Below are 21,630 nucleotides of genomic sequence, written 5' to 3'. Positions count from 1 at the left end.
GGACGACACCGCCTGCCGTTGCCCGCGCTCGATCCAGGCCAAGCCCGCGGGTCCGCGCGATCCACATCCGCTTCCAGGCGCCGCGGGCACGGCGCTTCGCGGGCGCGCGCAGCCCCTCTGAAAGGCAGAGAAGCGCGCAGCTCGAGACCCTCCGCTCTTCCAGGCGCACCGCGGGTGGTGGCGGTTGTCTGTGGCGGTTGGAGACACCGGAAGGACTCCCGCCTTCTCTCACCCACTCCCTCCCCCAGGGAAAGGGAAGAGCCGGGAGGCGGAACAAAGGCGAAGCCTGGCTGGGGAGGAGGACCGAAGTGCCGGGGGAGGAGGGCGTTGGGGCGGGGCCCGGTCAGCGCCGCGAGTCCATTTTGCAGCCGTTCCCGGCGCGTAACGCGCGGTGTCGGCGGCTGGAGGACTGGTCGTTGCGCGGCTCCGGGCGGGTCCCCTCCAACGACCCCAGGTCCGAGATAAGTACCCGCCGCCCCGGCTCTTCAGAGGGAAGCGGGGGTGGCGACTTGCCCTGGCTGGGCAGGCACCTGCGTGGGTGGGGGGCTGGTGGAGAGCTCAGTCTGCGCTCGAGTCCCAGCAGCACAGCAGAAAGCTGCTGGGCACTGGAACAGGGGTGGGGAGGAGCGGCGCGCGGGTGGGCGGCCGGGCAGGGCGTTTAGACTCTGGCAAACCTGCTCCGCTACCGAACACGCCCGGCTCCACTGCCAGCGCCTCGGTATCGCCTACTGAAAGAAAAGGCGACCGTGAACCAGAGTCAGCACGCTACCGCTCGCTGGCATTGAACCTGGGGAGGCTGCCTGGCGCCGGAGGAGGGCGCTGTAACCGATAAGCTCCTTAGCACAAAGATCTTCAGCCTCTGCCATGATGTTGGCTTTTTCACCTGGTCCTAGCAGGCTGGCTTTTGATTTATGGGGGATGACTGAAAAAAATTGAGGGTCAAGACTAAGGGTCTTGCCCAAATGAATGCATAATAACGCTCTATCTTTGTTTTTTCCTCGCAGTAGCCTCATTTGATTACCAGTCACGACGTGAAAACAAAACAAAACCGAAACCTGATTGCTTTGCTCTGGGAAATAGTAACCCTGACCCATACACCTGCTTTCAAGGGACAGAGGTAAACTACAATACTTTTCCCTACGTCCTAAGAAAAAAGAAAGCACTCAATTTCTTTAGGCCCAGAACCTTTACAAATTGAACTATGTGTAGAATATGTGTTCCCATCCTCGCAGATGGTCTTTGTTCTTTTCATATTTTGTCAAAACTCGGAAAAATAGATTCTATACTTGGAAATTCTTTCTGTGGCAATTATTTGAAATATATTATAATCCAAAGATTTATATTGTAAAGGAAAAGAGGCTACAGTAGCATTTTTTTAAATATTTTTTTTTTCCTTCAAGCCACCTTGCCAGGGCTTGTACAACAGGGCTTGCAGAACAGGGCTTGCATTTTCTGACTCTAGAGACCCTTATATAATACGTATTTTAGAAGCAAAATTTCATTACATAGCCACTCCCTCTGGTAGCACTTGATAGAGCTGTTGTTGATTAACTGGTTATACTTCTGTCTTGAACAATGAGAAGATGTATTTCTTCTAGTTCGTCTATCTTTCCCTAAAAATGCCATCTTTTTTTGCATCAGCAGACGTACTAAGCTTCCCTGGCAAGTCCTTCCATAACACCAGGTTATTTTCATTCTTACATTTATTGGTTATCTGGTCTTACTTCTGCTGTAGCTATTGTTCAGACATGCCCTTTTCCATCAGTGTGTTTTATACCTGCTGTGATACGTAATACTTTGCCTGCCCTTGAAATTAACAGTTCAAGAGCATCCAGCTCTCTTTTAGGACCTTTCTTGGTTAGTACGCTCATGCTTTTAACATAAAACTGTAAATGTGTATTTATAGTTTTCACAGTATCTGTATACATACTTACTTAAACCACCTTACATTTATGTAGTTCAGCAGTTTACAAAATTGTCACACGTTACTTAATCTTTCCAAGAACACTATGAGGTAGGTACCATAAAAATCATTCGACAAAGGGCAAAACTACTGTTTGAAGCTAGGTGTTAAGACACCGGTTCAGTGCTCTGTACTCTTCACAGGAGAACCTGTTACAACCTACTTTGTAAAAATTACAGAATTTTAGAAGGCAATTAGAGAGCCCATGATTAAACTACTCCATTTGTTGAATGAGGATACTGAATTCTTGACCCACTTTCTGGATAGTGCTAAGGTCTAAGAATTGGGAAACTCAGGTTGTATGCCTTCCTTGCTCTATATGATTTGTGGTGGCTTTTTTTTTTCCACTTATAAAGTTAGGTGTTTAGCTAGATGATCTCTAAGATGTTTTTAAGCCCAGTACTTCTGTTTTATTTCTACCTCATAACTTTAGCACCATATAGTCTCTCTATATTGGTAATATACAGACACATACTAATATTAACTGCCTTAAATTGTTTTCTATTTTAAACTTGGGTAAGTATGGTTAAAAAAAGTATGCCTTTCTCTTTTTTTTTTTTTTACTAAGCTCTGTAAAAGTATGGTTCTGTTGTAAGGTCAGGAACTGCATGGAGAGGTAGAGCACTCATATGTCACTGGTCAGAGTTCAGAAAGTGGTATACCCTTTCTAGAGGGAATCTTGGCAGTCTTTTCAAGAGCCTTCAAAATGTTTCTACTCTTTGACTCACTTAACAATACACTTAAAGGAATCATCTAAGGCACTAATTAGAGTGTTGGACTAAGACTTTTCTATGGGGTGTTCATTAAAATGTTATGATCCCCACAAAACAATCAATAAGGAATAGCATATCCATGAGATAGACATTTGTTTTAGAAGTTATAACAACAGGGGAAATGCATATAATAAAATAAGTGAAAAGTGGATATAAAGTTGTATTATGCAAATAGTTTTGTTAAAATATGTGTGTGCACAAACATACACACATAGAATTGGAAGAAATATACTAAAATAGTAATAGTGGCTATTCCTTGCCGATGTGATTATTGGTAATTTCTCCCTGTATTCTCTGAATTCTTTCTAATCACATTACTTTCATAATTTAGGAAAAAGAAAACCCAATTGCATGGATAACCTCTCCAACTTCAGTATGGTGTCAGCTTTCTATGTCCTTTTATAAGGCATTTCTCACACCTTTTAAAGTCACAATATCTTTGTAGTTTTGCTATATTTCTGAATTTAGGGCAGGAATTGACTTGGCTTATATTTCACCTTTTTAAATATATCATTGCATTATCCATTTTTGTTGTTCATGAAAGACACTGCCATTGTCATTACCTTGGCTTGGGACTCTAGATATTAGAATGGTACTAGAAGAATAGTACTTGTAACAGTTAACAAGAAAAAGGTGTCCTCTGACACACAGAATAGTTACATTCCAGTTAAGCCTTCTATAAAGCAAATTCCCATAATGTGAATTTTCTAATTCATTTCCATTGTAGATGTAGATACATTTCTAAGAAAAAGTTGAACTGAAAATTTTTGCTGATAGCTCAAATTACTGTCTTTCCTATGGCATAAGCATCACAAGTATATCCTACTTGGCAGTAGCCTGGCTCCTCACTTAAAACTCCCAGAAGAGCTCTTCCTTTCTTCCCCTGCATATGTGCAGTATTGGATATGAGGAAGGAGTGCTAACATAGTACATAGACTGTAGCCGACCAAAAAAACTGATTAAAGTTTAGCATAATTAGATTTCTGCTTGGAATATTTTCTAGATCGGGTTTACTTAGAATAAAATGTGTATATAATTCTGCACTGAGCAAAAGGAACTTTGTTCATACCAATTACATTTCCATCTCAGAAGTAAGTTCTTGTTAGTTGGTAGGTAATACTTACCAGTTATCCATTAAATACCTATTTTCACTTTCCACAGTATTACATGCTGTTTACTTCACTTACCTAGATAGATCTAGCTTGCCAGCTACGGAATGCTAGACTTTGACAGTACTTTCTGCAAGCTGGAATTAACTTCAAATGCAGGTAGGTGATGAGAACTTTTAATGGATACCAACCTGTTGGGGATAATAATTTAGGTTAATGATTGCTTAGTATATTGTTGTGAAAGAAGACAGTTTGTTCAAGGGGTAAACATTTTGCCACCTTCATTTAAACCTATTTACATTTATTTGGGAGGAAAGAAACCAGACATTTCTGGTTCATAAAAGTTTTACAGAAGTCAGTAGTTCCAATTTAAATTAATTCTAATTCTTTAAGTCAAAGATAAACAGTCTGTGTTTGGTTGGTACCAGACTAGGAAAATAATTTAGGCTATATATGTTTCCTTCAAATTCAGATACTTATTTCATTCAAATTGATTTCATCTGGGTGGGGAAGAATGGGATTCAACATCATTTATTTAGTATCTTCATAGATTTCTCAGTAGTTGTAGATCAGGATATCTGATCTAACTGGAACCCCAAAACTATTGATTAATGCTGTGGATTTACAGAATTACAGAATAACATCTTGTGTGACTTATCAAGTGACTCAGGAAAAACAAAGGAGGGAAAGGAAGATAAGAAGGGTAGAGAGGCATGTGGGAGATAAGGAAGGAGTAAGAATAAAATCAAAAGATTATATTCCTTAAAACAGTATGCGGAAGATGAGTTAAAAGACTAAAAGGAAAGAGGAAAAAAACAACAACAAAGGAAAGAGTCAAGGCAAAATAATGGCACAGAGAAGAGACTGAAGGAAAGGGAAAAAAATTTTTTTTCCTGAATTTGTCTGGACTAGGAAGATAATATTCTAGTTTTTATGTTTTTGAGAATGTAATCTTAGTCCAAAAACTCTTTGTTAGCTTTCTCAGTAGGTGGGCCGTCCAAGCTGCTGAACCTTCTGTACTAGGTTTATTTTGCTCTCGTCAGGAATCCTACTAGAAATACCTTGCGGGGAATTTAAACTACTACTTACTCTAGGATAATTCCAGAAAGGATAATTTACTTATATTTCATATGGACACAGAGGTAACTTTTATATTGTGTTTGCAAGGGCCACATAACAATCAGATAACCTATTTTAGATACTATATGTGATACAGTAATTTTAATATTCCTTTTTTATCAGAAATCTTGTCTTTATTAAATCTCACTTTATCCTGTTTTGATCATGTAAGATTTTTGGAACAGTCTCTAAAAGCCAGAATGAAGTGTTAATAACACATTGATATAGAGTACTTAAAAACTTTGTAAATAATTTTCATATATTTAGATATCTTTCACAATGTTTGTACAATGAGGAGAAAAACTGTATTTTGTGTAAGTAGTTTGTCAAAGATCATAGATCGAGAGCCAAACAAGTATGTCGGTCTCCTCACAGGCTTAGATCCAGAGATTTCCAATAATACATTTTTTATTTTATAAAAGATAAAACAATAGAAGTTTAAAAAATTTTATAAAAGATAAAACAAAGAGCAAATTGAGCTCTTCTTATAGTTAGCTAATGTTTCTAAAGTTTTACTTTTTTAGCACAATATGGTTTTCATATAATTAGTTCCCATCTTTAGTTTTTTTCCCAACTTTGTATTGTGGAAATTTTCAAATATACTGAAAAATTTAAAAAATTACTACAGTAAATATCCTTAAAAGCTCTACCTAGATTCAGTAGTTGTTAATAGAGTCTTAGCAAGTTTCAAGAAAGCATTATTAGTGGATCTCATACTAAAGTAGAATACAGTATACTGCTTGAAAACAAGATGAACTAGTATGATGAGCAGAAATGAGGTTTTAAAAAGGTGAGCCCTTTTATTCTAAGAATTGTTCCAAGATAACGTTGATAGCTCTCTGTTTAGTAGAGCTCACGTAATTGAGTTTTGTCTATGAATTGAGATTCAGTATTTGCTGTCTAGTTACTTGTTAGGTATTTAGATACTGCTTTGAAATTCCTGAATTCAGAGATACTTCAAAGCAGGATGGAAATTTGGTTTAAATCCCTCAGATACAAAGTATAATATATTGGCTTTTCTTTTTGTTTTCTAATGGGATTAGGGGAAAAAATCATGGGTATTATTTTGAACTATATGATATTGCTATAGACTAATGAAATTCGAAGATTTAACTGGGAAGTTTCTTTTAATAAATAGGTTTTATTAAAATTAACTTTTAACAGTGAATAAAATGAGCACCTTTTGAGTTATAACCATTTGGAGTTGATCATTTAAAAACCAAAGGGCTTCCAGAAGGGAGAAGTCATAGATACTAGCTTTTACTTCTATCTTATGATTCCTTTCCTAAGTGTTGGCTTTTCCATTTTTAATATTCTAGTTGTTGGTTTTCATTTGTAGAGACTGTTGTTACTATATACTCAATCAAGGTAGGATTAATAAGTTCTTGTAGTCTTCCTTGAATGTGGATATCTTGGAAGTTTGCCTAAAAATAAATCTGTGGTGGTGGTATACAACTGTGCATTTGTCCAAACTCATAGAATGTGTACCAAAAAGAGTGAGTTATATTCCACATAAAAAGTATGGTTTAAAGTATAAATATGGTAGGAAAATTAAGTTGAAAACCCAAGAGGTGGTAGACAACTGTTTTCTTTGTTGGTATAAACTTGAGGAAAGTTTTAATTGGCGGAAAAATACATTTTTATGCTTCAAAATTTAGACTTGATATTCAGAAACACATTTGAAGGAAGAAATGAACCTTGGAAAACTTGTTTGCCTTTATGTACTTAATTTGACATTGGTTAAGTTGAAATTTTATGACTGGTGAACAATAATTTTGTTCCCATAAAGTTTCTTGACCTCTATATTCGGTAAAAACTTGTCCCCCAAAAGAGGGAATATGTACTTTAGTTTCTTCAAAGGAGTAAGCTCAATTGATTTATTTAGATTTTTATGTGTCAGCCACACTTTAAGAAAAGGATCTATAAGTTCTTTTACTGTGAAGCATACCCTTCACTTAGTGAGATAAAAACTTTATTTATTATGTATTCTCCTTTAAAACTTTTAAGCAATGGACTTGCCGTGGTTTCTTGGGTTGTTAGGTTAATATATTTTAATTTTCCCTAAAAGTCAGCTGTGGAAGTGGTCACATAGCTTTGTCAGAGAAAGTTCTGAGTATAAAGCTAAGAAAAGAAGAGAAAAGGAAATAGTGTTTAGTTTTAAAGTAAATGAAAAATGAGAACCTTTAAATTATAAACATTAATTTGTAAGTTATATCACTAAAAATGGAACAGGATCTACCATAATTTTGATGCAATTTAAAAAAATGTCTAAATTCTCCTATATGTGACATTTTCTTTTTTATTTCTGATCATACTGGAGTGCCTTAAAATTCGTGGCCCCTCTTGCAGTGTCCTTCTCAGTTCTCCTCAAAGTTTCTCTTTGCCTTGTGTGCCCCTTTCTCCTTCTCATGCCAAATACTTGGAATCCTTCGTTTTTCTTCTCACTTATTTAATGCTTGGATAGGATTCTCTGGAAATACTAACCTTGCAAGGATGAGTAAATTAGGTTTGCTTTATTGAATGCTGCCCCCATTACTTTTGTGTTTCTACTGTTTCATCCAAAGTCTAGCCTTAGCATAGAATTCTTAGGTAAAAGATGATAGAGAGCAATGGAGGTGATGCAGTATAGAACTAGGACTGGGGATGGAGGATCATCAGAAGTGTTCCTTCTTTGTTCTAAAGGATCAGAATGTTTTAAGGCAGTTCTTTTTAGCACACTGACCTCAGTCTCTATAGCCATTCTCTTCCTAGTGCTTTTTCCCCCCAATCCTTTTTTGGTGGGGAGGAGGTAATTATGTATGTTTATTTATTATTTAATTTTTTAATAGCAGTACTAGGGATGAATCCAAGACCTCGTGCATGCTAAGCACACACAATACCACTGAGCTATACCCTCCCCCACAAAGTAGTTACAAGGGAATCTACATCCCAATTCTTTTTTTTTTAAAGTAGAGGTACTAGGGGTTGAACCAGGACCTCATGCATACTAAGCATGTGCTCTACCACTGAGCTATTTCTCTCCCCTCTCTGATGCTTTTCAAAGGTTGTATGATTTCTCCTGTCACAAAAGATTTCTCAGAAAAATAAGCTCATTACACGTTTTTGCCATATGACACTAAATTTGACAGAATACTCTTTGCTTTAATTCTATATATATATGTATTATACATTTGTTACACATGTATCTCTCACAATGTAAAACCATAAAGTAATTAGTCCTGCAAGCTCAGCTTATCTTTTAAATACGATTTATCTTGTAGATTGTAGCTCCAATTGTGATTCTTAAAATTACTGTTAAAAATTTATTTTCTTTTGGTTATAAGGATGGCTCATAGATTATTAGACCCTATTTTATTACTTTGGTGGTCATGTGATATATATACATATTTATGTATATATGTGTATATATATCCCTCAGTAAACTGAATGAGGACATATTTAGCACTATTTTGGGTTTTAAAACTTTAGGAATAAAAGTTTTAAAATGTACATTTTAAAAGAAGAAACTTGCATTGGAGAAATGGTATTCTCTAGCTCAGAGATCTCAAATATTTGGCTCACAGGACCCCTTTACACTCTTAAAAATGGAGGCTCCCAAGAGCTTTTTTTATGTGTGTATTATATATACTTACTGTATTAGAAATTAAAACAGGAAATTTTAAGATAATTCACTTTAAATAACAATGATAAACCTATTACATGTTAGCATAATTTGTGAAAAATAACTATTTTTCAAAACACAATTGTGAAAAGGGCGGCATTGCTTTATATATATTTATAGATCTCTTTAATGGATTGCCTTTATCTGCCTCTGCATTACACCTGTTGCAGTAAGTTATCTGGGTTGAAATACAAAGAAAATCAAATCTGGCCTTGCCACAGATACGTAGTTAGTGAAGGGAGGAATATTTTAATAGCTTTTTCTGATAACTGTGGATCTTCTTTGATACTATACCAAAACTCTACAAGTGGTTGTTTCTTAAAAGTTAGTTGCAGGATAGAATCTGAAGTCATGTTTTTGAACATACTGGTCTTTTGATCTTTTATTCATGCATGATTTATAACATGCACTGGTGATTTGAGCCAGTTAGTTCAAATAGTGACTTACGTCATTATACAATGATCTCCCCCCTAAAAAAACCAAAATCCACATTTGTTAATATCATCACTTATTTTGTTAGAAAAGTCTTTAATTAATGGTAAGCTATCATGCTCTTAAGTGACAAAAATCCAGTTTTCACTAAAAATTCAACATTTGTCATTGGCAACAAATAGTGTCATTTGTTTTCCTTGAAGCAGTGGGCTCATTTTGTTCATTGTCAAGAAAAAGTTTGTCAGATATCTAAGTCTGAACAGCCATTGTCATTCGTTCTTTTACGTAAAGGTGGTGTTCCATGAAGAAAACAGCTGGTTCAGCTTGCAGCTCAATCACCTAACTGCTTTTCCCCCAGACAGTATCTGCTAGTATACAGTAGAAATGCTTTGTGTTTATTTCACTTTGTCACACAAAATATTAAAAAGACATGTATACAAGGATCAAGATGTAATAAAATGAACAATTTTTACTGCTTCATCAAGAACATTCTCAGATGAAACTGGCTACCCCACCCCTGCCCCACTGTGGGTGTGTGGTGGTGAAGAATACAAAGACCAGGAGTCCAGTTTGGTGCTACCTATTGCCTTGTTTGAATCCTGTTAAGGCTCCAGCAGTGTCTGCTCACCATTGCTTTTCCAATGCATTGTCAACACAGTGCTGAAAGTAAATAACAGCCCAGTGTTACTATGAAAATAGTACTGTCCTCATGGATGCCCTGGAAGAGTCTTAGGGACGCCCAGGTTTCTGCCCGCCACATCTTGGAGGACTGATTTCTCTAGATGGCACAAGATGGCTTTAATTACTGTTTCTGTGGTTTTAAAAAATACTCATTTAATTCTCTAGGGAAGAATTAATTATAACTCTCTCATTTTATGTTCTTACCTCTGATTTTAATAATTCTAATTTTGCCTTTGAAATAGGAAAAAAGCTAGTTTTTAATAAAAGTCTACATGAAAGTACACACTTGAATTTATATTTCTGTGCTTCTTTCTTTGAATAGCATACCATTTCATAATTGTGGGCCCAAACTAAAGAGCTCATTCTGTTCAGACACTGAGTAGCTTTGTTTCTGACAGCTAGTAGTCAGCTCTGTTTTAAAACAAGCAGTTGGGCCCTGCTGGCTCAACTTGCAGTCATCCTAGTCCTAACCCTGTCTCAGCCAAAGACTGTTGTTGGAAAGCCCACACAAAGGCCTTGTGTACAGGGAGCCCTGCTAATAAGGAGCTTTGGTTGCATTCCCTTCCCAAATTTTTCACTTGTTTCCTTTGTTTGGTTATTTCAGTGAAAGATCATTTTTAATGCCTGTGAAGATAGTTCCTTCTAATTATTCCATAGTCCAAGTGGAGGGGAGTACTGGAGTAAAATAAAATGTTTCTTTTTCTCTGGTAGGAGATGTGATGGAGCTGCTTGAAGAAGATCTCACGTGCCCAATTTGTTGCAGTCTGTTTGATGATCCTCGAGTTTTGCCTTGCTCGCACAACTTTTGCAAAAAATGCTTAGAAGGGATCTTAGAGGGGAATGTGCGGAATTCATTGTGGAGGTCATCTCCATTCAAGTGCCCCACATGCCGGAAGGAAACTTCAGCTACTGGAGTCAATAGTCTGCAGGTTAATTACTCCCTGAAGGGTATTGTGGAAAAGTACAACAAGATCAAGGTCTCTCCCAAAATGCCAGTGTGCAAAGGACACTTGGGGCAGCCTCTCAACATTTTCTGCCTGACCGATATGCAGCTGATTTGTGGGGTCTGTGCAACTCGTGGTGACCACACCAAGCATGTCTTCTGTTCCATTGAAGAAGCCTATATTCAGGAAAGGGATGCCTTTGAGTCCCTCTTCCAGAGCTTTGAGACCTGGCGTCGGGGAGATGCTCTTTCTCGTTTGGATACCTTGGAAACTAGCAAAAGGAAATCTCTACAGTTACTGACTAAAGATTCAGATAAAGTAAAGGAGTTCTTTGAGAAGTTACAGCACACATTAGATCAAAAGAAGAATGAAATCCTGTCTGACTTTGAAACCATGAAACTTGCAGTTATGCAGGCCTATGACCCAGAGATCAACAAACTCAACACCATCTTGCAGGAACAGCGAATGGCCTTTAACATTGCTGAGGCTTTCAAAGATGTGTCAGAACCCATCATATTTCTGCAACAGATGCAGGAGTTCAGGGAGAAAATAAAAGTAATCAAGGAAACTCCTTTGCCTCCATCTAATTTGCCTACAAGCCCTTTAATGAAGAACTTTGATACCAGTCAGTGGGAAGACATAAAACTGGTAGATGTGGATAAACTTTCTTTGCCTCAAGACACTGGCACATTCATCAGCAGGATTCCTTGGAGCTTTTATCAGTTATTTATGGTAGTCGTTCTGCTTGGCCTCCTTGTCTTCTTCAGTCCTACCATATTCCTAGAATGGTCTTTATTTGATGAAATCGCAACTTGGAAAGACAGTCTTTCAAATTTCAGTTCCTATCTGACTAAATCAGCTGATTTTGTAGAACAATCAGTTTTTTACTGGGAAGAGTTGATGGATGGGTTTTTCATTTTCAGTGAAAGACTGAAGAATTTTACTTTGGTGGTGCTGAACAATGTGGCAGAATTTGTGTGCAAATATAAACTATTATAAAATCTGTTTCAAGTACATAGTGCTGTGTCTTTTGTTAGAAATTTGTTAGAATACAGCATGATAGTTCAGATTTGGTCAAGATTCCAGTCAGATCATTTTCCTCCAAAAGTATTCCTTTCAAAAAGAATGTCCTACACATGTTGAAAATTAGGTAGCATAAAGATAAAAATGAAAATTAATAGTTTAGTCCTGAACCCTCCTTCCTCCTTTTTAAACTGCTTTTGAAATAAGCACCCTACCCCCAATATTGGCTGTGTTTATGCTGTGGAAAAAGGAGGTGGAAGGGCACGAGACTTAGTATTGTATTGATGAGTGGCGTAATAATGATTGTTCTTAAGCATGTAATAAAGACTACTCCTGTAAAGCAACTTTATTTTGAGAGTGAACATTCTTTTGAAAAGGAATCATATGTGGATAGATTGAATTTCCATCTTTTTCTGCAGAGAGTTGATTTCCTTTTTCAGTACAATGTATATCTCATGTATACAGAAAGGCATTTTCTTATTCTAAACTTACATTTTTAGGAGGGCGGGGATTTCAGCTTGCCTTTTATCTGCTTAGGTTTTGTAAATGTATCACCAAAGGAATTTGGTGATAAACTATAAGTGTTAGGTGGCTTTGCAAGCAGAGGCATGGGTAAGAAAAAATGTCTCATACATGGCAAGAGCAGAAAATGGGAAAGCCTCCTTTTTACTGGCAGCTAAGTGTTGTTCCAGAGAATCGTGGTAACTGTACAACCAACCAATCCACTTGTTTAAAAAATTTAAGAGCAAATTTCATCTAATTTGACAATAGATGAAATAATCTATCAGCTATTATAAAGTACACAGTAATCAGCTAAATTCAAATGCTGTCGTATCTACTCACATGAGATAAAGATGCCTGACATCCCACAGAACAAAAATACCTAATTTTATTACCCTGTATAGAATTCAGATGAAAACAAGAAGTGGCCTTATCTTAGAACTGCTTTCAGTCAACCTCATTTCTGTCATGGGACAAGACATTCCTTTGAAAGCCGAGACTGTCTTTACCCTAGTCCATTAATTGGTTGAGAGGAGGTAACACAAGCAGGGACAGGGAAAAAAGGTGGCGACTAAACTTAAAAGTACAGAAGAATCATTCTAGCTATGAGAAGAAGAGTCGAATTAAGCTGCTAGTTGAGGTAATGGCTGCCTCACTCCCAACTGACAATTCATGACTGAACCACTAAATTGCTAAAGGGATCATAAGAAATTAAGACAATGTTTCTCTGTAAATCTTAACTCTGCCATGAGGACTTGTAGATAATAGACCTGGGGAAGAGGAATGCTTTTCTGCTCCCAGTATTTTTTTTTTTAAATACAGATTTACAAGAGGAAGTTTTCATGAAGAATTTTTTTTAATGGGATACAGTAAAGGAATCTATTTAGACACTTGTCCTCAGATGTTGGCAGTTTTCCTTAACTATCCAGTTCCTCCTCTGTTGCTTTTTCATTTTGTATACTACAAGTTCCCAAGCAACTCCCAGATTTATAAACATAGCTATGGATACACTATTTGCTTTACAGCAGTTACCTGGAAATCTAGGTCTCTGTTTTTGTTACCTTCCCCTTCCCTACATTTCTTAATCATACATAACAACATTTGTGGTTATAGGTTGATTAACAAGTTCCTAAGTCTATGGCTTATGATTTGTAGCCTCCAGTTTGAAGCAAGAGAAGAATGAGTAGTCAGGAACTGGTTACTTTGAACGTTGGAGGCAAGATATTCACCACAAGATCTTCAACCATAAAGCAGTTTCCTGCTTCTCGGCTGACACGAATGTTAGATGGCAGAGACCAGGAATTCAAGATGGTTGGTGGCCAGATTTTTGTGGACAGAGATGGTGTTTTATTTAGTTTCATCTTAGATTTTTTGAGAACTCACCAGCTTTTATTACCCACTGACTTTTCAGACTATCTCAGGCTTCAGAGAGAGGCTCTGTTCTATGAACTTGATCCTCTGGTGGATCTCTTAAACCAAAAACACCTACTACAGCCAAGACCTGCTCTTGTGGAGGTGCATTTCCTAAACCGAAACACTCAAGCTTTTTTCAGAGTGTTTGGCTCTTGCAGCAAAACAATTGAGATGCTAACTGGGAGGATTACAGTGTTTCTAGAGCAACCTTCAGCACCGACCTGGAGTAGTAACTCTTTCCCTCCTCAGGTGACCTTACTTCCACTGCCTCCACAAAGACCTTCTTACCATGACCTGGTTTTCCAGTGTGGCTCTGACAGCACTACTGATAACCTAACTGGAATCAGGTATTTTGTACTTAAAAAGCATCTCTTTTATACAAATTTCTGATGTTTCCTCTCAAAACCAAAAGTTTCTCATGCCTGAAACTTTTCTTGGAAAAAATGACTACTCAAAATAATTTTGGGGGGTAACCAGTAGAGTTGGGTGGAATGACCAGATAATTATTGTCCAAACTGGGATACTTTTCAGTGTGTAAGAAGGAATTGTTACTATGTGAGACAATAGAAATAAATCAAGATTGTCCAGGGAAAACAGACTATGGTCATTCAAGTTGTAGGAGGGAATAATTTTATAGATTATGTTCCATTGCTATGGAATGAGATGCTTTTTTCTCCTTAAGAGATTCCTTTAGTGGCTGGCATGTAGTAAAGTCTCAACAGTTTGTCCTGATTTCCTTACAGTCTATGTATATTTGTTCTTTCAGTCCTGATTTGCCTACTGATTTTTCTCCATTCCACTTTATTTTTAAACACCATTAAGGCAGATATATCCCATGGCAAATTTGGTATCCTCTTACATCTTTGGCACTCTGAGAAAACTCAAAATATTGGGATAGGCTGTCAATATATTAAGGGTAGTTGCTTCTGAATCAATTATTCACTTTCTCTCCCTGTTATTCTTGGCTGGACCCTAAGGCTGATTTCCACTCTGCTGTCACGGACACTTCTTTCCCCTGCTTAAAAATGTCTTAATGCTGTCCCACTATTATTTTACTAACTGTGAAAGCTGGCTTTAATTTTCAGAAAGAAAAAGAAGTCTGCATATGTTCTTTACTGATAGTATTTAAAGTAAAATAGACTTTTTTGAGGGTAAAGGTAGATAGACATATTTTGAGATATTTTCTTAACTTTCGCAGTAGCCATCAGGAACAATCAATGTTTGCCCCCCCACAACATACCCCTTGGTCCTGTACACTAGCTTAAGAACACTGGGCAGTATGATAACTCTTAAGTTTTTACGAATTATAATTTCTTGCCCTTCCAAAGAGGTTTGAATGTCATTTTGGGGAAAGAAAGCCAGTTAAATTAACAGGCTAATTGTGAAGAAAACGTAAGACCCAATTTTCATCTCAAACTGTTTTAAGATACCTCTGGGCCCAACTGGTGTAGCACTAACATAAACAGAGGGGAAATTATCAGTTTTTTGTTTTTTAAAATTTGATTGAGTGGTTAAGATCTTTGAGGATCCCTTAGGTTAAAAACCTAAGGAAAAGTGGTGTCATTGATTTTAAGAAGAAATGTGCAAAGTAAAAAGATATCCTAGAAATACTAAATGCTCTTTAAAAACTATGCATTTGGAGAAAATATAATCTTAAAAAACATTAGACACTTAAGTTGGGATATTCTTGTACACAGTGACTATATTTTCTCCTTTGTTATTAAGTGTTTGTGTTTTATGAATAGTACTACAATTTTTTCATCTTAATGAGAGAATGGCATTATATTTAAATTCCAAAATAGACAGTTGGAAAACCGGAAGCTATTTTTAAAATTGACTTTCTTCTTGCATCACCAAATAGTATTCTTTTCAGTTGTTTGAAGTTTAGAATTTTTTCCAGCCTGTAAGTGTTTGTGATTTTTTTCTATTGTATCAGTTTCAAAGTAGAATTAAATAATTGGAATAAGGTGACATTATTAGAAGTCCAGGTGATCGGATAAAAACTTGATCTTAAAAGGCCCACCTGAGGTATATAACTGCCTAGCTAGCAATCTTTTTTTTTTTTTTTTTCTTGCTCACTCCTTGATCTGGAAAGTAGAGGATTAAGCCTAAATAGCTCCTAGAAGTCTGGTGTATCATCCAGTTGTTAATAAGTATGTTCCACTAACATGACTTATCATTCTAAGGTCTTGTTAACCTAGCAGGTTGCTCAGTTATTATCTCTTAAGTTCACAGTACTAGAAATATTTGGCTTGCATCTTGCAGAGGTACAGTCATATGATACCATATTATCAAGCTCAAGTTATAGTCTCAGGATTCCAGAGCCTCTTTGATAGCCATATTCTATCTGATCTTTCCTTTATAAACTAGCTCAACCTTTTAAGTTTTTAAAATAAGTTTTGATTTTCTGTTTCCCATTGATTTCTTCTATCCTTTTCTTGTGCCTTGAAATCTTTCATTTCTCGGTTTGGCCTCTTAGGGAATCTAGTATTTTGGCCCAGTGTTTTCTTGAGAGTACATTCCACTTTGTTATCACCTACTATATACTATTTGCATCTTAATTTTGTGAGATGTTCTACAACTTTTTTTCCTTTGACAAATGTTTCTAGGTTATATAATTAAGATCTGGGGCTTGGGAGTAGATGAAATGATTTACTAATGTTAAAAATTTGCTGTATCAAGCATAATAAATATTTTTTGATATTTACTTTGTAGTTTTACAATTCTTACACTTTATGATTGAATTCTTTTCTTTGCCTAGAATGAGTTTCTAAATGTGAGCTTCAATAACCACACTCTATTTCAATCATAATTAAAAGGAGACTAGGGATGTCCCCAAGGCTCTTTTTATCCTATAAAACCACAGATAGTTTAGGTTGCTGCCTCAAACTAATTTAAGTTAGCCTTCTCTTCACATCTCACAAACACATGGTGGGAGGACACAAAGACATAAAAATATCCTGGATGGTAGATGAAGAAGGGGCAATACAGCTATTCTTTGCAGACATGTTGATATTATTAAAGCAACATGTCAATCTGAAAAGTTCAGGTATATTTTTCTTGAATTTTATGTATTAGTTCTACTGAGTTTTCCTGGAAATAGAAAGTTTTGTCATTTTGACTCCAGAAGCCTTTCAACCCCTCATTTCCCTCTTCAACAATGAACAGTTATTGAGTGAAAATTGACAATAAAATCTTCTTGATAAACTGGGAGTTCGAGATTTGCAGATACTGACTGGTATATATAAAATAGATAAACAAGTTTATACTGTATAGTGCAGGAAAATATATTCAATATCTTGTAGTAGCTTATGGTGAAAGAATATGAAAGTGAATACGTGTATATTCATGTATGAGTGAAGAGTTGTGCTGTACACCAGAAATTAACAGAACATTGTAAACTGACTATAATTCAATAAAAAAATCATTATTTTACAACAACAAATCTTGACTTTTTTTTCTTTCTTTTTTTGTAGGGGGAGGTAATTAGATTTATTTATTTCTTTCTTTATGTAATGGAGGTACTAGGGATTGAACCTAGGACCTCGTGCATGCTAAAGCATGCAGTTCTACCACTGAGCTCTAATCTCCCTCCTTGACATTTAATATCTACAAAATTGCACCTGAAAAAATGCATTTGATAGGAGTAAGTCATAAAAAATTTATAATGTTGATGCTGATAATGGGTAAAATTATATCTAGGGGGAAAAATGTTAATGTATCAAATATTCATTAAACTGAATCAATTAACTAAATTGATTAAAACAATATTTAGTAAATTGAAAACAAAAATTGGAAATGAATTACATTATATAAAAATTAAGCTAATTGTTTTATCAAATTGTTTGCTCCAGAGAATAATTTCTGAATGAAATTCATCAGTGTTAATTATATTCCTAAACAGTGGAATTAAAATGACTGGAGATCACAGTAAGGTCTCTCTTTTCAGCAGCCTAGAATTACTGATTTGGATTTATAAATTAAATCTCTAAAAAAATCTGATAAAAATGGTATGACACCTTTATTTGAGGTTATAAGTCAAATTTCTGTGTTTAGTTTTGCTAGTATAAAGGGATGCTTTGTAATTTAACATTTTTGTGTGTCCTAGGTATGTTTCTATAAAACCTGATAACCGAAAACTGGCCAATGGAACTAATGTCCTCGGCTTACTGATCGACACTTTATTAATGGAAGGCTTCCGTCTGGTCAGCACCAGAACAGTATCCTCTGAAGACAAAACTGAATGTTATAGCTTTGAAAGGATAAAAAAGGCTGAAGCTCTTGCCATGAACAAAACACTGAAACCAGAGACAACCTTCATGCCAGAGCAATCTCAGAAAAAGAAATGAGGTTCTCTGTTCTCTTTTAGAGTAAAAGGAAATTGCCGTTTTGTTGTTTGGAAATTCCATTTTAGGGCATATATGTTAGTTAAATACGTACTCAGCCTAACTTTTTGGCCTTGTCTTCTACCATGCCATCTTTGGGCAACCACAACTTCAACAATGCTTAAGCCACACTAACTGCTTGCTGCTCTTTAAACAACACCGTGCACTTGGTGCTTTGGCATATGTTCCTTCTACCTTCAATGCCTCTTTCTCTTTCTCTTCTTCATAAGCACTTATAAAGCATTCAAGAATGGGCTATGAAATCAGACTGCTTGATTTCTAATCCCAGTTCAATCACTTACTAGCTGTATGACTTCAGCAAGTCATTTAACCTCTCTGTGCCTCAACTTTTTCACCTATCAAATGAGGATAATAAATATATCTCCCTTATAGGAATATGTGAGGATTAAAGGATATAAAGTACTCAGCACGTTGCCTGGCACACGGTAGGCACTCAGTAACTGTCTGACGAAGATGATGAAGGAGGGTGGCCCACTTTCAATTGCGCCTCTCTTGTGGTCTTGTTTTCCTCCTTTCCTAGGCATATTAGTCAGCTCTTTCCTCTATAAAGATGTATATGCCACCATAAAAACGCAGTTTTCTCACTTGATGTGAGTTCGATCCACTCAACAGTTCTAACTGCTCTGTGTAAAGCACTGTGCTGAACACTTGGTGAGAGAAATAATACTTTTGTTACCAATTAGCATCTACTTTGGTGAAAAGCTTTTGAATAACTTGTACTGACATTTAAAATACACATTTTACTTTGACTTAGTGAGTCCTCTTGTAGGAATTCCTTATACATGTGTCATTTAAAACATCAGGATATTCCTAGTACCTCCTCCAAACATAAATAAATGAATAAACCTAACTATCTCCCCCTCATAAAACAAGCAAACAAACAAACAATAAATAAAACATTAGGATAAACATGTAGAAAGGGAATCATTAAGTCAAAGAGCACCAAATACTCTGCATATTGTAGGGTTAAAAAATGTTGAGTGGAAACAGTCGAGAATCATTTTAAAAAGTATAATTCATTCATTCAAAAACATATGTTAAACATTTGTTGGACACTATACTAAGCTTGCAGAATTAAAATATGAGTAAGACAAAAAAAGTTGTAGGGAAGAAAGATTTAAAAAAAATTTTCTAATAGTACCTCAAAAGGTTATATATAATGGAAAAGTGCAAAATATTTCAATTTAATAATGTTAAGGTTAGTAACTGAAAATAATGACCCAGACAAGAAAAAAAGCCTACAAACGAGTATTTTGTTTTTGGTGGCACTCATCCTCTCTTTACCACAGAAAAGCCAACTTAGTTGTTTTAGTCTGTCACCTTAGTTTTGGGGATGATGTGTTTGGTCTCGTTCCATTGCTAGCATCATATTCTAGGGTACAATATTTCTGTTCTGCTAAGTTTTTGGCATGTTTGTGATTTAACTAGCCAGATATAGTTGGCCTGGTTATATATGTAACACTGTTTAACTCTGTATAGTGCTTTGCTGATAAGATTATTAAAAACTGATAACTGGTTAAAATAATACTGAAATAAAAAATGTTGTAACTATAGATTGCCAGGGAATAGGACAGGAAATGTTTAAACTGATATTAATGTGTTCTTAGACATTCATATTTGCCAGATACTAGTTTAAGATGAGAAATAAAATGTTCTTTTTAATGTGCTCCTAGAAACATTACCTAGGGAAATATGTAATATACATAAACTTAATTAATTAATTATGGACGTTTGTGTACCAATACTATTCTAGACATGAGAGACACAGCAAGGAACAAAACAAGGCCTTCCTTTCTGGAGCTTACTACAAATACAATTCATAACATTGACAATGTGTTTAAATTAAAATAACTTAAGCCTTTAATTAAACAGTTTCTGAGAAGTCATGGGTTCACAATGGAGAGGTTTCTGCAAGGAGATGGGTTACCAAAATTAAAAATATATATATTATTCATTAGAAAATGTGTGCTTTCAGAGTGGATTGAGTTTCTTATTTCAGTAAATATTTTCAAGATTATCTCATCTGGAGACACATCTGTCAAGAACATCTCAGTAAGCCTCTTGAATTCACTCCAAAATAGAATGGGACACTGTAACTGGAATATCAATACATGCAAAAAATTGAGTCTTGTTTTAGAAAGGGAGGCAGGCAAATGTAGTTGGAAGAAAACAGGGGTATGTCAGATTCACTGCAGGCAAATCAAAACCTTTGCCTGCTTTAGAAAAAAAGCATTTAACATTTTCATATGGGTACCACTTAACTCTTAACTTCTTGACTGAATTGATTTTATGAAAATTATAAGAAAATAATGGCAGGAGCTTGCCTTGGCCAACCACGCTTAAAACTTTGATCTATCAAATCATATACTCCTATCAATCCATCTCATATACACAGGTATGAATCATCACAAAGCAGGCTAGATTTGTCGGTCTTAATGATACTATCAATAGTTGGGCCTCTCCTGTTCCCCCATGTATGTTTGTTTCAGTCTCTTTCCATCACCTATAGTCTCATTTCTGATAAGGGCATTAAAGATTTTAGTTTATTCTTAAACATCAATAATTTAACCTTGTAAGTGATTGGAAGTTCTCCATACAGAGATTCTCTGAAAAGGAGCTCTAGTATTGATTACTCCTGAATTTAATAAACAAGTCATAATTACAAAGAATTTTTAGGTTATGTTAACATCAAAAATAATCTGGGCTTCTTTCAAAATATATCTGCAGTCAGGAGCCTGAAGTAGTATAAAATAGTCAAGGAAAAGTAGCTTGAGAAATATATGGTTTAGGGAATCATAAATTGTTTCTAATTTTTCTTGTATACTGTTTACATCTGACAAACCTTGGCTTCATTTTACAAGTCTTTGTATTTGTTCTCTACCATAAATAACAGAAATGGTCACATTACCAGAGACCTCATTAGAATAATAAAAGATTTGCTAAGACTTCTAAGTCTCCCATATTCTACTGTTATTTTCCCCTTTGTGCTGGGGAAGTTTACTCTGTAAAAGCATATTTAGCAATGCGGAAGTCACTAAGAGGAAATTTCTTAAAAGAAATTTGGGAAATTTTATTATCTTCCTGGAGCCAGTGAACCTATGGAAAATAGCAGGATGACATCACATTTAGTGTTTTAAACAAAAGTTCAAGAAATAAAGACATGAGATGAAAATATATTACCCCAAATACTTAGATTTTCGGAATATCACCAACATCATAAAACCATACTTACTCACCAGCTTTGCCACAGAACTACACTTCATGAATTATTAGGCCTTCTATTGACTCTATTAAAGATGAAAAGTTATGTACAAGTTTCACCAAAGAGTCTTCATCTCATAATTATTAGGCTTAGAAAATGCCTTAATATTTATCTAAACTATGAGATAGATCCAGCCCCGAAAGTATTTTAATAGATAAAAAGCTGACACCATACATGGTAAATGGGAAATGAGTGTTAAGCATGTTACAGAATGAAAAGGGAACAAAATACAGCAAAATAAGTAAGACTTTGCTCCCCACACTGAAATGTGCCTAAGACTTATCATACAGAGCTTTCTGTACCTTCAGACTTTACACCAGCACCTCCAATCCAGAAATCATTG

At 36.0% G+C, this 21,630-nt stretch overlaps 2 protein-coding genes and 1 long non-coding RNA gene across 12 annotated transcripts in view; 2 read left to right on the top strand and 1 right to left on the bottom strand.

The window, feature by feature from the left end:
- The first annotated feature begins 134 nt into the window (after nucleotides 1-134).
- Nucleotides 135-11,696, top strand: TRIM13 (tripartite motif containing 13). 3 transcript variants are annotated; one of them, XM_015244306.3, is made up of 3 exons: nucleotides 135-454; nucleotides 1,008-1,117; nucleotides 10,450-11,696. In XM_015244306.3, exon 3 carries the CDS (start codon nucleotides 10,458-10,460, stop codon nucleotides 11,679-11,681), a length of 1,224 nt encoding a protein of 407 aa, XP_015099792.1. In that variant the 5' UTR covers nucleotides 135-454; nucleotides 1,008-1,117; nucleotides 10,450-10,457; the 3' UTR covers nucleotides 11,682-11,696. The 3 variants fall into 3 exon arrangements, with proteins under 3 accessions (XP_015099792.1, XP_006210199.1, XP_031540426.1); XM_006210137.4 differs by having other exon boundaries at nucleotides 1,005-1,117; XM_031684566.2 differs by lacking the exons at nucleotides 135-454; nucleotides 1,008-1,117 and adding an exon at nucleotides 3,901-4,004.
- LOC107034144 (uncharacterized) overlaps nucleotides 3,920-21,630 on the bottom strand; it is a 95,464-nt gene continuing 77,753 nt past the window's right edge. For 5 of the 8 annotated variants that reach the window (XR_012079976.1, XR_012079972.1, XR_012079969.1 and 2 more), the window contains one exon: nucleotides 3,920-4,036. This is a non-coding gene — a long non-coding RNA (uncharacterized lncRNA). Of the gene's footprint in view, nucleotides 4,037-9,193; nucleotides 9,718-19,861; nucleotides 21,122-21,630 lie in introns of those variants that run through there. The other 3 variants (XR_012079973.1, XR_012079971.1, XR_012079970.1) reach the window with 3 other exon arrangements.
- Nucleotides 13,321-18,228, top strand: KCNRG (potassium channel regulator). Its single transcript, XM_006210136.4, has 2 exons — nucleotides 13,321-13,966; nucleotides 17,728-18,228. Exons 1-2 carry the CDS (start codon nucleotides 13,386-13,388, stop codon nucleotides 17,966-17,968), a joined length of 822 nt encoding a protein of 273 aa, XP_006210198.1. The 5' UTR covers nucleotides 13,321-13,385; the 3' UTR covers nucleotides 17,969-18,228.

Source organism: Vicugna pacos, chromosome 14 (assembly GCF_048564905.1).
Source record: "Vicugna pacos chromosome 14, VicPac4, whole genome shotgun sequence".
In the NCBI taxonomy this organism is placed as follows: domain Eukaryota; kingdom Metazoa; phylum Chordata; class Mammalia; order Artiodactyla; family Camelidae; genus Vicugna; species Vicugna pacos.
The sequence above is the reverse complement of the archived record's forward strand: the minus strand, read 5'-3'. Positions and strand labels throughout refer to the sequence as shown.